We start from the raw sequence: 15,233 nt of genomic DNA on the forward strand, positions 1-15,233 counted from the left end.
CCTGTAATCCCGTCTACTCGGGAGGCTGAAGTAGGAGAATCACTTGAATCCAGGAGGCAGAGGTTGCAGTGAGCCAAGATCACGCCACTGCATTCCAGCCTGGGCAACAAGAGTGAAACTCCACCTCAAAACAAAACAAAACAATGACTAAGATAAATTACTAGAGGGAGTTATTAAAAAAAAAAAAAAAAGACAACATATGAGGTGTTGACAATATCATTCACAAACATTCCAATGGTAATGAGAACAACAGTATGCAGAAAGCATAAGTAATAAGACACTCAATTGAATGTAGTATGAGAAAACCATACTTCAAACCATGTTGAAGACATCACAGAATGCAGCTTCCTAATGCATGGAATATAGGATTTAAGCCAGCTGGGCTTGTTGGCTCATGCCTGTAATCCCAGCACTTTGGGAGGCAGAGATAGGCAGATCACTTGAGCCTAGGAGTTTGAGACCAGTCTGAGCAACGTAGTGAGACCCCATCACTACAAAAAAATACAAAAATTAGCCAGGCGTTAATTAGGTGGCGCGCGCTTATAGTTCCAGCTATTTGGGAGGTGGGTGGTGGAGGGATCACTTGAGCTCGGGAGTCAGAAGTTGTAGTGAGCTGAGATCACCCCACTGCACTCTATCCCAAAAAAAGGAAAAAAAGAAAGAAAAAAAGATTTAGGCAAGCCGTCAGAAGAAACCAAAGTTTATAATACAACAAAACATTGAAGAAATGCAGTCTCTATAGCTGACCACTGCCTTGTTTTGTTATATTGTCCTAAAAGAGTAATTGTCTCTAATTGTTCTACAGTGAATCTTCTGCTAGGTGTTATACAAACACTATAAAGAAATTGCTAACGAAATCTGTCAATAGAACTAAGAAAAAAAAGAAAGACATTGCTAAGTAGAACAATTCTAAATCCTCAAGCATGCATAACTCTGAGCGCTGTTAGTTGTCTCCCTCAATGTCATATCAATTTGCTGACAAATTAATAAGATAGCCTCATTTTTTTTCATATTAACAATCTCATGCAGATATTTTTAGGGTCCTGCTCATTAGAACTGGGTAGATGCCCTTTCACTTCCTTCTAAGCAAATCTGAGAAATTCTGTGATTCAACAAGCATTATTCTTTGTTTCAGTTTATTGTGTTTAGGGGCATTACTCATATCTGGAGGAATTATCCCAGATTGCAATGGATAATTCAAATCTGAATCATACCAAGGCTCTAATCCCCTTTTCTAGTCTTCAAATAGTGCTTTTCTTTTTTCTTTTTCTTTTCTTTTTCTTTTTTCTTTTCTTTTCTTTCTTTTTCTTTTTCTTTTTTTTTTTTTTTGAGACAGAGTCTTACTCTGTCTCTCAGGCTGGAGTGCGGTGATGCGATCTTGGCTCACTGCAACCTCCGCCTCCCGGGTTCAAGTGATTCTGCTACCACAACTTCCGGAGTAGCTGGGACTATAGGTGCGTGCCACCATGCCCGGCTAAAAGTAGAGACAGGGTTTCACCATGTTGGCCAGGCTGGTCTCAAACTCCTGACCTCATGTGATCCACCCGCCTCAGCCTCCCAAAGTGCTGAGATTACAGGTGTGAGCCACCACACCCAGCCCAAAAAGTGCTTTTCCATGGTCATCGTGCAATGCTCCTGTGGAATAATTAGAAATAAAAGACCTACAAACACATTCAGTTGTATCCTTTCAAGTAAATTTAGATTCAGATGGAATGCAAAGTATTATCACTGGTGCAAACTTCTGTGGCTCATACTTCCTCCTGGCAGCTTTGTTTGTTTGTTTGTTTGTTCGTTTGTCTTTTGTGGGTGCTGTTCATGACTAATTTGCCAAAAGTCATCCAATATATTATCATATTATCCTTCATTGAATTGAGGCCAATCTAATTTTTTTTTTTTTTTTTTTTGAGACAGGGTCTGTCTCTGTCCCCCAAACTGGAATGCAGTGGTGCCATCACAGCTCACTGCAGCCTCGACTTCCTGGGCTCAAGCGATCCTCCCACCTCAGCCTCCTGACTAGCTGGGACTATAAGCATGTGCCACCACCCCTGGCTAATTTTTGTTGTGTATATATTTGGTGGAGATGGGTTTTCGCCATGTTACCTATACTGGCATCGAACTCCTGGGCTCAAGTGATCCTGCCACCTCGGCCTCCCCAAAGTGCTGTGGTTACAGGCATAAGCCAGCGCGCCTGGCCCTGATTTTAAAACTTATTACTTATATTTGACTTATACATGGAAGTTTTCCATGGTATCTGAATTATTCTTTTGAACCTGTCTGGAAACACTTCATGTCACCCCCTCCTCTACCCACTTTTCATTAAGGAACAAAACACTTGATTTCAGAAATTTGGAAATGTGGCCGAGCACGGTGGCTCATGCCTGTAACCCCAGCACTTTGGGAGGCTGAGGCGGGTGGATCATTTGAGGTAAGGAGTTCAAGACCAGCCTGGCCAACATAGTGAAACCTCATCTCCACTAAAAATACAAAAATTAGCCCGGCGGTAGTGGCGCGCGCCTGTATTCCTAGGTACTCTGGAGGCTGAGGCAGGACAATTGCTTTTGTCTGGGAAGCTTAAGTTGTGGTGAGCTAAGATGGCGCCACTACACTCCAGCCTGTGTGACAGAATGAGACTGTCAAAAAAAAAAAAAAAAAAAGAAAGGAAGGGAGGGAAGGAGGGAGGGAGGGAGGGAGGGAGGAAGGAAGGAAGGAAGGGAGGGAGGGAGGGAGGGAGGAAAAAAAAGAAATTGGAAATGTGAAAGGTGGGGGCCAAGGAAGGCAGGAAGGGAGGGAAATAAATTTGGAAATGTGAAAGGTGGAGGCCCAGTCTCCCGAGACTCTTGATAACGCCTTCTGGAGCCATTTGTCTAGTTAACTGCCTTCATCAGAAAGGATCCTAAAGCTTCTCTCGCCTCCCTCCGGGAGAGGGCCAAATGGCCACAGCCGGGCCTAGGTCTCTAGGCTAGCTCCAAAGTGCGGGGAAGACTCCGGCACTGCCTCCCTAGGTATTTACATGTCAAAGTGAGGAAACCCCAGAACTTGAAGACCCCTCCAGGTGGTTAAAGCTGAGACACCCGGGGCTATCTAGTTCTGGGTGAGGCTTTATTTACATATCAAAGAGCTGGGGTTAGGTTTCGGGCCCATTAAGTTTCCAAGGAGACCCTTTCAAAAAGGGAGGGGAATAGCTACCTCCTTCGCCTTTATAAGCAGGGAAACCTTGTCCTTCATCTATGGAGTGTCCGGCTACTGCATGGGACATTTCCTGGCCAGGAGTAAGGCTTAAGGGGAGGCTGGGAGTGGGGGCTATGTACTTATTATTTGCTAAAAGGTAATTAATATGAAATCTGTCTCTGATCCCAAACACCTGTGTGTGTGCATTCAGGATAGAATTAATAAAGATAAATATTTAAAAACCATTGGCAGGCCAGACGTGGTGGCTCACATCTGTAATCTCAACACTTTGGGAGGTCAAGATGAAAGGATTGTTTGAGTCACGGAGTTCAAGACCAGTCTGGGAAACATAGGGAGACCCCCCCCAACTTGTCCCCACCACCCCCCATCCCCCATCTCTACAAATAATTAAAAAAAAAAAAAATTAGCCAGGTGTGGTGGTGCGTGCCTGTGGCAGGAGGATCACCTGAGCTCTGGAGTTCGAGGCTGCGATGAGCTGTGATTGAACCATCGTACTCCAGCGTGGGTGACAGAGCAAGACCCTGTCTCAAAAACAAAAATAATGAAACACTGACAGGCTGGATGTGGTGGTACATGCCTCTAATCCCAGCAAGGAGGCAGAAGGATTGCTTGAGGCATGGAGTTCTAGACCAGTCTGGGCAACATAATGATACCCCATCTCTATAAAAAACAGAAACCACTAACAGCAGCCTGGGGTGGGTGCTTTCCCTCTTCCTCCACCAATCATGATTGACTCTGGAGGAGGGGGTGCCAGGATAGCTCTGGCCCAAGGTTGGCCCTAGAGGCTGTAGCCCTAATTGCTCTGGGCACAAGACATTCATCCTCACCTTGCAGAATTGCCAGATAAAATACCGGGCACCAAGTTGGATTTGAATTTTGGATAAAGAACATTTTTTTTAGCCTAAGTATATCCCAAGTATTGCATAAGACATACTTAGGCTTTAAAAACACACACACACACACACACACACACACACACACACACTTAATTTTTTATCTGAAATTCGAATTTACGTGGGCTTTCTGTATTTTTACTTGCTAAATCTGGCACTCAACCATGGTGACCAGGGAAGAGGACCCCCTGGAGCTGCCAACACCTTATGCCCATTGAAAGAATAATATAAGGGCTGGGAGCAGTGGCTCACGCCTGTAATCCCAGTACTCTGGGAGCCCAAGGTGGCTGGATCACTTGAGGTCAGGAGTTCGAGACCAGCCTGGCCATCATGGTGAAACCGCATTTCTACTAAAAATACAAAAACTAGCTGGAAATCACTTGAACTCGGGAGGCAGAAGTTGTAGTGAGCTGAGATCACGCCACTGCACTCCAGCATGGACAACAGAGCAAGACTCCATCTCAAAAAATAAATAAATAAAATAAGGGCACTCAGGCCTTCTTTCTCTTCATTTCGGAAGAGGTATTGAAGGAGATAGTGCTCAGGATGTTGAATCTAGGAAATGTTACTCTACAATTTTTTGGTTACGATGAGTTTATTAAACATCCTTTGAATCTTCTTCTTCTTTTTTTTTTTTTCTTTTTTGTTTTTGACAGAGTCTTGCTCTGTCACCCAGGCTGGAGTGCAGTGGCATGATCTCAGCTTACCACAGCCTCCACCTCCTGAGTTCAAGCAATTCTCCTGCCTCCGCCTCCCAAGTAGCTGGGACCACACACGCGTGCCACCATGCCCAGCTACTTTTTGTGTTTTTAGTAGAGATGGGGTGTCAGCATCTTGGCCAGGCTGGTCTTGAACTCCTGACCTCATGATCTACCCATCTCAGCCTTCCAAAGTGCTGGGATTACAGGCATGAGCCACTGCACCCGGCCCTGAATCTTCTCATAACAACCTGGAAAGATTATTTTCTTCCTCCCAACTTAGAGATGAAACACCTGAGGCCAGAAAGCAACTAGAACAGTGCTTGGCACAAAGAAAGAATTTTTTAAAAAATATTTATTCAATGAATGAAAGTTACCCAGGTACGACTGCACTGCAGGTTGGTGGCAGAAGCAGAACAGTGGCCTTCGGGGTCTTTTCTCATGAGATTGTTTCTGTCTCTAGCCAAGGTGCTGATTCCCTGAGAATAAATCCCTTTGCCTGTCTTAAGTATGAATTTCCTCATCTATTATTTGGGTCTGATCATTTGCTTCATGATCACGCAGTAGCGTGGACAAGACTAACCGAATGGGAAAAAGGTTTCCAAAGCCCTAAAGCACCGTCACCTTTGTTCTCGGTCCAGTAGTAAAGGGCAGCAGTGAGGCAGGGTGTCCAAAGGGTTGTTGATGAGGAGGGTTCTGTCCCAGGGCGCTTCACTGTGGTGTCAGGACAGGGAGGGAGCCGGGGAGTACCTAGGGGGCATGAGGCTTGATGCTCCAGTTCTCCTTGCTGGTGAATCACTCTCTCACATTGGGCTGGCCATCCACAGACAGGTGTTTGAATTTCATCGTGGTCAAAACAGCCCCCTCAGCCGGGCATGGGGGCCCATGCCTGTGATGCCAGCACTTTAGGAGGCCAAAGTGGATGCATCACCTGAGGTCAGGAGTTCGAGACTAGCTGGCCAACATGGTGAACCTCTACTACAAATACAAAAATTAGATGGGAGTGGTGGCAGACGCCTGTAATCCCAGCTACTCAGGCGACTGAGGCAGAAGAATCGCTTGAACCTGGGAGGCAGAGGTTTCAGTGAGCTGAGACTGCGCCACTGCACTCCAGCCTGGGTGACAAAGCGAGACTCTGTCTCACAAAACAAAACAAAACAAAACAAAACAAAACAAAACACCAACCAAATAAACAAAAAACAGCCCCCTCTCTCCTCTAATCCCTTTTCTGAGGGGATCTTCCTGAGGTCGGGATTTAGAAACCACAAGTACCTATGCTAGAGCAAAAGTCACACCCAGAATGGGTGGCCTAGATCTTGAGTTTTAAATAATCAGGAAATTCCCAGAAGTACTTTTGTCTGCATCGGTTAGGTTTCTTTCATTGTGAACAACAGAAACCAACTCTGACCAACTTAAGCAGAAGGAAGATATACAGGGTAGCTTGTGTCATTGAAGGAAAGTCGACTAGGCCAGGAAGGGCAAGAACATAGGAGTAACAAGAACCTGAGCAGCAGGAACTCACGTCCAGTGTGATCAGGGGGCTGAAGTTTTGAAGTTGTGATGCATCTGCTCCCATTTTCTTTTCTTTTCTTTTTATTTTTATTTTATTTTATTTTATTTTATTTTATTTTATTTTATTTTATTTTTTGAGACAGGGTCTCATTCTGTCACCCAGACTAGAGTGCAGTGGCACAATCTTAGCTCCCTGCAACCTCTGCTTCCTGGGTTCTACCAATTCTCATGCCTCAGCCTCCCGAGTAGATGGGATTACAAGTGTGAGATACCACATCTGGCTAATTTTTGTATTTTAAGTAGAGACGAGCTGGGCATGATGGCTCATGCCTGTAATCCCAGCACTTTGGGAGGCCGAGGCGGGCAGATCATCTGAGGTCGAGAGTTCGAGACCAGCCTGACCAACATGGAGAAAACCTGTCTCTATTAAAATACAAAATATTAGCCAGGTATGGTGGCGCATGCCTGTAATCCCAGCTACTCGGGAGGCTGAGGCAGGAGAATCGCTTGAACCCAGGAAGTGGAGGTTTCGGTGAGCCGAGATCGCGCCACTGTACTCCAGCCTGGGCAATAGGAGCGAAACTCTGTCTAAAAAACAAAACAAACTAACTAAAAACAAAGTAGAGACGAGTTTTCACCACGTTAGCCGGGCTGATCTCAAACTCCTGACCTCAATTAATTAGGAGTTCAAGACCAACCTCAGCCTCCCAAAGCACTAGAATTACAGGCACGAGCCACTGCACCCGGCCTCATTTTCTTCCTTTCCTTCTCCATTTCATTGCTGCTTTTACATTTTTTAAAATAATTATTTTTAAAATTGTTTTTAATGTATTTATGTTTGAGACAGGGTCTCACTCTGTCACCCAAGCTGGAGTGCAGTGACACACTTATGGCTCATGGCTCACTGCAGCTCTATCTCTTTGGGTCAAGCAATCCTCTCAACTCAGCCTTCCTAGTAACTGGGAGCACCACAAAGTCTGGCTAATTTTTGTATTTTTTGTAGAGACAGGGTTTCGCCTTGTTGCCTAGGCTGGTGTTGAACTGCTGGGCTCAAGTAATCTGTCCACCTTGGCCTCCCAAAGTGTCGGAATTACAGGTGTGAGCCACCACACCTGGTCTCTTTTTTTTTTTTGGACAGAGTCTTGCTCTGTCGCCAGGCTGGAGTGCAGTGGTACCATCTCTGCTCACTGCAACCTCTGCCTCCCAGGTTCAGGTGATTCCCCTGCCTCAGCCTCTCGAGCAGCTGGGACTACAGACACGCACCACCATGCCCGGCTAATTTTTTTTTTTTTTTGTATTTTAGTAGAGATGGGGTTTCACCATGTTGGTCAGGATGGTCTCAATGTCCTGACCTTGTGATCCGCCTGTCTTAGCCTCCCAAAGTGCTGGGATTACAGGCATAAGCTACTATGCCCAGCCGCACCTGGCCTTTTTTTAGAGACAGGGTCTGACTCTGTCACCTAGGTTGGAGTACAGTGGCACAATCATAGTTCACTACAGCCTCAAACTCCTGAGCTGGAGTGGTTCTCCTGCCTCAGCCTCCCAAGTAACTGGGACTAGAAAAGTGCACTACCACGCCCAGCTATTTTTTGATTTTTTATTTTTTTGTAGAGACGGGGTCTTGGTATGTTACCCAGGCTGGCCTCAAACTCCTGGGCTCAAGTGATCCTTTTGCCTCAGCCTCCCAAAGTGCTGAAATTATAGGCGTGAGCCACCATGCCTAGCCCATTTCACTGCTCCTACATCAGGATGTTTTCAGCTGCAGGTAACAGAGACGATATGAATGGCTTTAAATAATAAAGATATTTCATTCTCTCATATAATGAGTAGTCTGAACACGCGTGGTTTCAAGGTTGATTTGGCAGCTCACACATGTCACAGGCTGCATCTCTCCAATTTTTGGCTGTTCAGTCATGAGATGGCTGCTGCAGCTCCAAATACATTCTCACTTCAGTATCCCAGGCAGGAGAAGGACAACAGCAACAGAGCGCTTTCCATACTTGATTAATTCACGGGTTGGAACTGGGTCACACCTAGCTACAAAAAAGTCTGGAAAGGCAAGAATTAGGCAAAAAAGAACAGAGAGCAGTGATTGGCTTATACCAGGGGCTTCATCTTCTGGGGATGGGCATGCTGCTGTCCAAAGCTAAATCAGGGCTCTGTTAGCAAGGAAGGAGTGGGTCATCATTCTTAAGATTCACCTTCCCAGCAAAGAGAGCCAACGGGCCTGGCTTAGGTCATTGTGTTGGAGTCACTACACATGACTGAAAGGTAATCTTCCAAAAGGGGAAGCAGAATTTTGGGGCTAGAAGAAGAGAGACGGAAGCTGAGTGCACAAAAGACATCTTTACCTCCTTCAACCACTGACCATTTCAGATACTGCGTAGTATCGCGACCTAGCCAGGACAGGCTATATCACCTGTGGGAACCAGTGCAAATAAAATGCAGGACCCATGGCTCAAAACTTATTAAGAATTTCAAGCACAGAGCGCTTCTGGACACAGAGTCCTATGTGACTGCACAGGACACAAGCCCACGAAGCCAGCCCTGGGCCTAGCCCAGAATTGGAGTGAGCCAAGGAGAGTAAGCCTTGCTGGGGTGTTTTAGGGTCTGTTTTGTTATAAAATTGGGTTAAATCATTAATTGATGGTAGGGAAATCTGCGATTTATATTGTTATAATTAACATGTGTCCAGCCCTTTGTACAAACACTGTTAAAGAGTCAAGAAAAGAGGCGATCAAAGCCCTCTGTGTGTATAACCCTAGGCAGAGTCAGAGTTCCGAGAAGACAGAGCTATCCAGAGGCTTCCAGTCTACACCAGCTATCAGAGTAAGAGGGATGGTGAGTTGCTTTTATTCCTCATGCCCACTCAAACTTGGCAATTTCAGTCTATTACTTAATCATCACGGTGGCCCTGTGTGACTCAAAGTATTATATCCATCTTATAGATGAGGTCATTGGGGCTCAGAGAGGTCCATGGTGTATGATCAAACTGGGATTGGAAGCCAGGCAGTCTGAATCCTTGAGTCCATGTTTATCAGCACTGTGCATCATTGAACAAATCTAATGGGCTGGGGAAATTGTAAGTTGTCTTATAATAGATGAGATGGCACAGACATAAAGGGGCTTTTAACTTGAAGGGCTTAGAGTCCTAGAGGCCATGAAGTCTTTTGGGTTTTTTGTTGGTGGTGGTGGTTTTTTTTGAGACTGAGTCTCACTCTGTTGCCCAGGCTGGAGTGCAATGGCACGATCTCAGCTCACTACAACCTCTGCCTCCTGGGTTTAAGTAATTCTCATGCCTCAGTCTCCAGAGTAGCTGGGACTACAGGCGTGAGCCATCATACCTGGCTAATTTTTGTATTTTTAGTAGTGATGGGGTTTCATCATGTTGACCAGGCTGGTCTCGAATTCCTGACCTCAGGTGATCCACCCACCTCAGCTTCCCAAAGTGCTGGGATTACAGGTGTGAGTCACCACACCTGGCCCTATTTTTTCTTTTCTTTTTCTTTCTTTCTTTTTTTTTTTTTTTTTTTGAAACGGAGTCTTGCTCTGTCACCCAGGTTGGAGTGCAATGACACGATCTCGGCTCACTGCAGCCTCCGCCTCCCGGTTTCCAGTGATTCTCCTGCCTCAGCCTCACAAGTAGCTGGGATTACAGACACCCGCCACCACACCCGGCTAATTTTTTTTTGTATTTTTTTAGTAGAGACCGGGTTTCACCATGTTGGCCAGGCTGGTCTCGAACTCCTGACCTCAGGTGATCTGCCTGCCTCAGCCTCCCAAAATGCTGGGATTACAGGCGTGAGCCACCACACCCAGCCTGTTTTTTCTTTTAATAGAGATGGAGTCTTACTACGTTGCCCAGGCTGGTCTTGAACTCCTGGGCTCAAGCAATCCTCCCACCTCAGCTTCTCAAAGTGGCCATAGAGGTTTGATAAGAATATCATTCCAGCAATAGGAATGCAGGATGGATTAGAACCAGAAGGATGTCCGTAGGACATTTGCTGGAGTGCCTGGGCCAGGAAATTTACATAGTTTTTCTCACAAAGGTGTCTGTCACCCATGGCTGATTTCTGAAATGAATCCTCAAGCCAGGAACGTTTGTCTAAATACTTTAATTAAATGCATTGTAATATGAAAGGCAGAGTGTAAATAAAGTGTTCATGTTTACTAAGAAAACAGACTAAAATATTCCAGGTAGCTGAACACACTTTGATAATAAAATTTGAAACAGCTTCTTGGTTTTCATTCTATTTAAAATATTTATGTAGTTAAAAAAATATTGGCTATTTGTTTTCCATCTAAATGCAGGAACTGCTGAGACATTTTAAATAAGTAGAGATTGAACATACATAAATAAGGGTCCTGTTTCAGCTACAGAATTATAATGCTTCTGAGCTGTTCCATTCATACCTCAGCAAACAACCAGTCCAATTCAATTTGGGGAAGAATGCCAGCCTCAAATTCAATTTATGTAATAACTAAGTTTTGTGAAAGTACTGCGTTAAAGGAGTTATCTCAGCGAAATTAAAACACTGCAAATCTCATTTCAAAATCAATTTTCTTTCCAGGACAATTCTTGGGAACCTCAAGAATCTCTTGCTTTATATCATAAGGAGTACATATTCAAGAACTGATATCTAAAAGAATAAGTACATTCGTATAAAAAAGATTCCTTATAAAATAGGATCTCACAGGGAAGGTGCTGTTGAAGCATTTTGCCATTTACTGAAAAGCAATGTGTTTGTTAGCACATCTGAAACACTTGCTAATGGTGGAAGCATTCTCTGTGCTTCGATCTTAGACTATGTGGTACAAATATACAAATAGTAAATGGAGACGAAGGAAAAATAACTGCCTAAACTTGCAGAGTTCCCCCATTTAAAAGAGATTTACCAGTGAAATTATGTCTGCACAAGATTGTTTTATTGCAGCATTATTTTTAACAGTGTAAGATTGGAAACAACGCAAATGCCCATCAATGGGAGAGTGGTTTAAATGTTATCATACATTCATACAACAAACTAGATTGCTGTCACCAAAAAAACAAGCATGCTCTTTAAGGATAGGGAACCATCTCCAAAGTAAATTAAGTGAAAAATAACGGTGGCTCTAATATGTGTTACCACTTCTGTTAAAATTAAAAAGGAAGGGAAGAAGCAGTTACATATTTCCTTGTATAAGCATAAAATAACTCTGAAATGATACAGGAGAAACTGTTAACAGTGGTTGCTTCCAGAGAGGGAACCAAGGAAGCTGGGTACCAGGGCAGGATGAAGAATTTTTATTGGATATCCTTTTGTACCCATGTAAATATGTTATTGTCTATTAAAATACATTTTAAAAGCTTTTTTTTTAAAAAAAAAAAAAAGGTAAAATAATAAGGTCAATCACTATATTCAATGTGATGATTACCCGGATCATGTGACAAGCCATCAACTAGACAAATCTGTTTGTGACTCTGGGATTTGGAAATGCTTAGACAAGCCTGGGGACTCCCACATTCTTTCAATTTTCTGCAATGGAAATGAATGTTGTTTTTAGTGGATGGACAAATACATATAGACATTTGCAAACCTTAAAGGCCTCTGAGCAGCTCACATTTTCCTGTAATTTTATATAAAATGGGCAGGACCTATTGGAATTCCAGGTCCTTTATGTTCACTGTTGCAGGTGGAAACAAATGGCCTAATACTAGAATGCTAGATTTTATTTTTAATCACTCACTCCCCCAAGAGCCATTCAGTATGCAAATAAAATCCTCTCGATAAATATTCATTCCCTGAATGATCCTTTTTTCTTTTTTTTTTTTTTTTTTTTTTTGTCTGAATCATAAATGCAACATGACATGATCTGGAAAGCTTTAGGGAATGTAAGTGCTGTCATCAGCTGGGAGATTTCATTTTCTAGGATTAATTGAAGTTGCTGCCACCATCTCTACAGCGAGAGTGTCAAAAGTGAGTAACGGACTGATCCCTGCTGGCGAATGGGGTTTCTCAGGATGATAGGCAGAGGATGCTCCTACCGGGCTGTCCCTCCTGGCAGAGGCAGAAACGCTAGCAGTCCCTGGCCAGTAAGTCCATTTCCCTTCTATCTGTTCTGAGATAATGGCATTGCACTGGAATTGAATAGAGTCTGAGGAAGATAAGCACTAACTACCCTAATGGGCATCCAGCCCCCTAGTGTGATTGCCCGCAAAGGAAAACAGTGTCCCAAGCTCAGCTCAGAACCAGGCAATTCTCAGCTGAACAGCTCGGCTGCCCTCCTTTCTTTGTTTCTTTGTTTGTGTACGTTGTTGTTGTTTGCTTTTGTTTCTGCTGCTGTTTTGTAGAGATGGGGTCTCAACACGTTGCCCAGGCTGATCTTGAACTCCTGGTCTCAAACAATCCTCCCATCTCAGCTTCCCAACGTGCTGGGATTGCAGATGTGAACCACTGTGCCTGGCTATCTTTTAGTTCTTTGAGACAAGGTCTCACTGTGTCCAGCTCACCACAGCCAGAAACTCCTGGGCTCAAGCCATCCTCCTACCTCAACCTCTCCAGTAGCTGGGACTACAGGTGCACACCACCACACCTGGCTATTGTTTTTTTTGTTTTGTTTTTGTTTGAGATGGGGTCTCACTATGTTGCCCAGTCTGCTCTCCAACTCTTGGCCTCCAGTGATCCTCCTCCTTCGACTTCCCAAAGCACTGGGATTATAGGCATGAGCCACCATGCCCGGCCGTGAAGTATTTTCTATACTTGAAATGTGTTAGACAAATTCCTGAGGGGAAACTCCACACATTCAATAACCCTTTACTTTTTCAACAAAGCTTCCCATATATTGGAGCCTCATTTTATCCCCCACCCATGAACTTTAAAAGTGGAACATCATTTTGTTCTTAAAAAAAGGAACAGTCAGGAAAAGGCAGGGCTCTCAACTGATACTGAGAGCTCAGGGACTGGAACACTTGATGAAATGTGTCGAGCTCAGGCCCAGCCCGCGAGGAGCTGAGTCGGGGCTGGCGTGCTGGCAGGGCGGTCAGAGCTGCAGCCACTGAGGCCACGACTGCGGAAAAGCATCTCCTCTTGGGCCGTGGGGGAAGCTGGGGCGCAGGGGCGCAGCGGGCACTGGGGGCACACCTGCCGGAACTGCGCGTGGGAGCCGCCTCACCACACCTTACTCCACCTTCTCCTCTTTTTCCTCCGGCATCTCCACCGACAGGATCTGCTCGCCGGGCTCCGGGCCTGGGCTCATGCGGATCCTCACCGAGTGCTCCTCAGGCTGGGCCGCCCCCTCCTCTTCTCCCTCGGGCCTCCCAAGGGAGGCAGGCGGTGGACAGCGCGGTGGAGACCCCAGGGGTTCGGGGGGCGTCTGGGGCGCGGGTGGGTCGGGGGTGGCCTCCTTTGGGGGCGTGGGCTGGTCTAGGGCGGCCGAGCCTTCCTCTCCCTTGGCGTCTTGCGAGCTCTTGGCCTGGAATCCAGAAAGGGTGGCTCGTGAGGCACAGACTCTGGGAGGGGTCTTGGAAGGGTCTTGGACACCTCCCTGTTCCAGCCTTTTTGGGCCCCCAAAGAGGACAGCGGAACACACAGCGGGTGAAATCTAGTGGGTGGGGTGGAGCCGCATGGGGGTTATTTAGGAGAAACAAAGTACATTATGGGGAAGTGTACAGATTAAAAGTCCCGGTTGGATTTCATGGAAAGTCTTGGCATGTCTTAGATCTAGGCTGTGGGGCTGGAAGCTGGAGTGAGGCTGTTGTTTCAAGCGCAGGGCCCCTCCCCCGAGCTGCTGAAGCAAGCCAGGCAGTGACTCTGAGGGAGTACCCACAAGGCCTCTGCAAAGGCTCAACCATCTGTTACCAGGGATGGGCACTCCTGGAGTGGATGAAAAAAACTCCAAGCAAACAGGGTAAAAAGTGATGAGGGGAGAGGCTGCTGGGGCTGGGCCCCCTTTCTGGAAGGTCTCAAAGGTTGAGATCTTCAGGGATAGCCTAGGACTGGGTACCCCTGGTATTGGGCTGCGCTGACCCTGTATGTGGAGACTTGATGGATACCTCCAGCCTCCAGCCTGTGCTGCCTCCCACAAGCGATGGCCATGGGCTTCGCATCAGTAGGGGACTGGGTAATTAAACCAAGCCTTTGTGGATACCTGTGGCCCCTCCCACTCTGCCTGATCCGATCTCTGCAAGGAAGGAAACTGGAGAGGGAGCAGCCCCCAGAGGAGGACGGAATGATCCTCAGCTGCCCAAGACCCGTGTGAAGTGGTGCTTGTGAGTTTCAAGTGAGAGCAGTCAACGTGCTTGTGCGGAGAGACCTGCGCCATTTGCTCAAGTCGTAGGATATTGAAAGAAAAAAATGGAGAGGGGGCAGCCAAAATGCTCCAAGAGCCCAAGGCCTCTCTTGGGATATGCTTGCCCTTCTGTCTCAGTATTTCTGTATGTTTTGGTGCCCCTGTCCCACCCTTCCCTGTTACCCTAAACTCTATTCCTTTCCTTTCCTTTCCTTTCCTTTCCTTTCCTTTCCTTTCCTTTCCTTTCCTTTCCTTTCCTTTCTTCCTTCCTTCCTCTCTCCCTCCCTCCCTCTCTCTCTCTTTTTTCCTTCCTTCCTTCTTTCTTTTCTTTTCTTTTCTTTCTTTTTCTTTCTTCTAAGACCGAGTCTTGCTCTGCCACCCAGGATGGAGCGCAGTGGTGTGATCTCAGTTCAGTGCAACCTCTGCCTTTGATCAAGCAATTCTCCTGCCTCAGCCTCCCAAGTAGCTGGGATTACAGGTGCATGACACCATGCCTGGCTAAGTTTTTGTATCTTTAGTAGAGACCAGGTTTTACCATGTTGGTCAGGCTGGTCTTGAACTCCTGACCTCAAGTGATCTGCCCGCCTCGGCCTCCCAAAGTGCTAGGATTACAGGGGTGAGCCACCTGCGACCAGCCCACCCTAAACTCTTGACAACGCATTTCCAGGGCAGG

The 15,233-nt window shown here is 45.8% G+C and overlaps 1 protein-coding gene across 2 annotated transcripts in view; it reads right to left on the reverse strand.

The window, feature by feature from the left end:
* Positions 1-11,653: 11,653 nt before the first annotated feature.
* CNGB1 (cyclic nucleotide gated channel beta 1) overlaps positions 11,654-15,233 on the reverse strand; it is an 88,832-nt gene continuing 85,252 nt past the window's right edge. For both annotated transcript variants that reach the window (XM_025370577.1, XM_025370576.1), the window contains exon 33: positions 11,654-13,744. In XM_025370577.1, the coding sequence (XP_025226362.1) occupies positions 13,451-13,744 (294 nt within the window). In that variant the 3' untranslated portion in view covers positions 11,654-13,450. The remainder of the gene's footprint in view (positions 13,745-15,233) is intronic.

The sequence above is a fragment of the Theropithecus gelada genome, chromosome 20 (genome assembly GCF_003255815.1).
Source record: "Theropithecus gelada isolate Dixy chromosome 20, Tgel_1.0, whole genome shotgun sequence".
Lineage (NCBI taxonomy): Eukaryota > Metazoa > Chordata > Mammalia > Primates > Cercopithecidae > Theropithecus > Theropithecus gelada.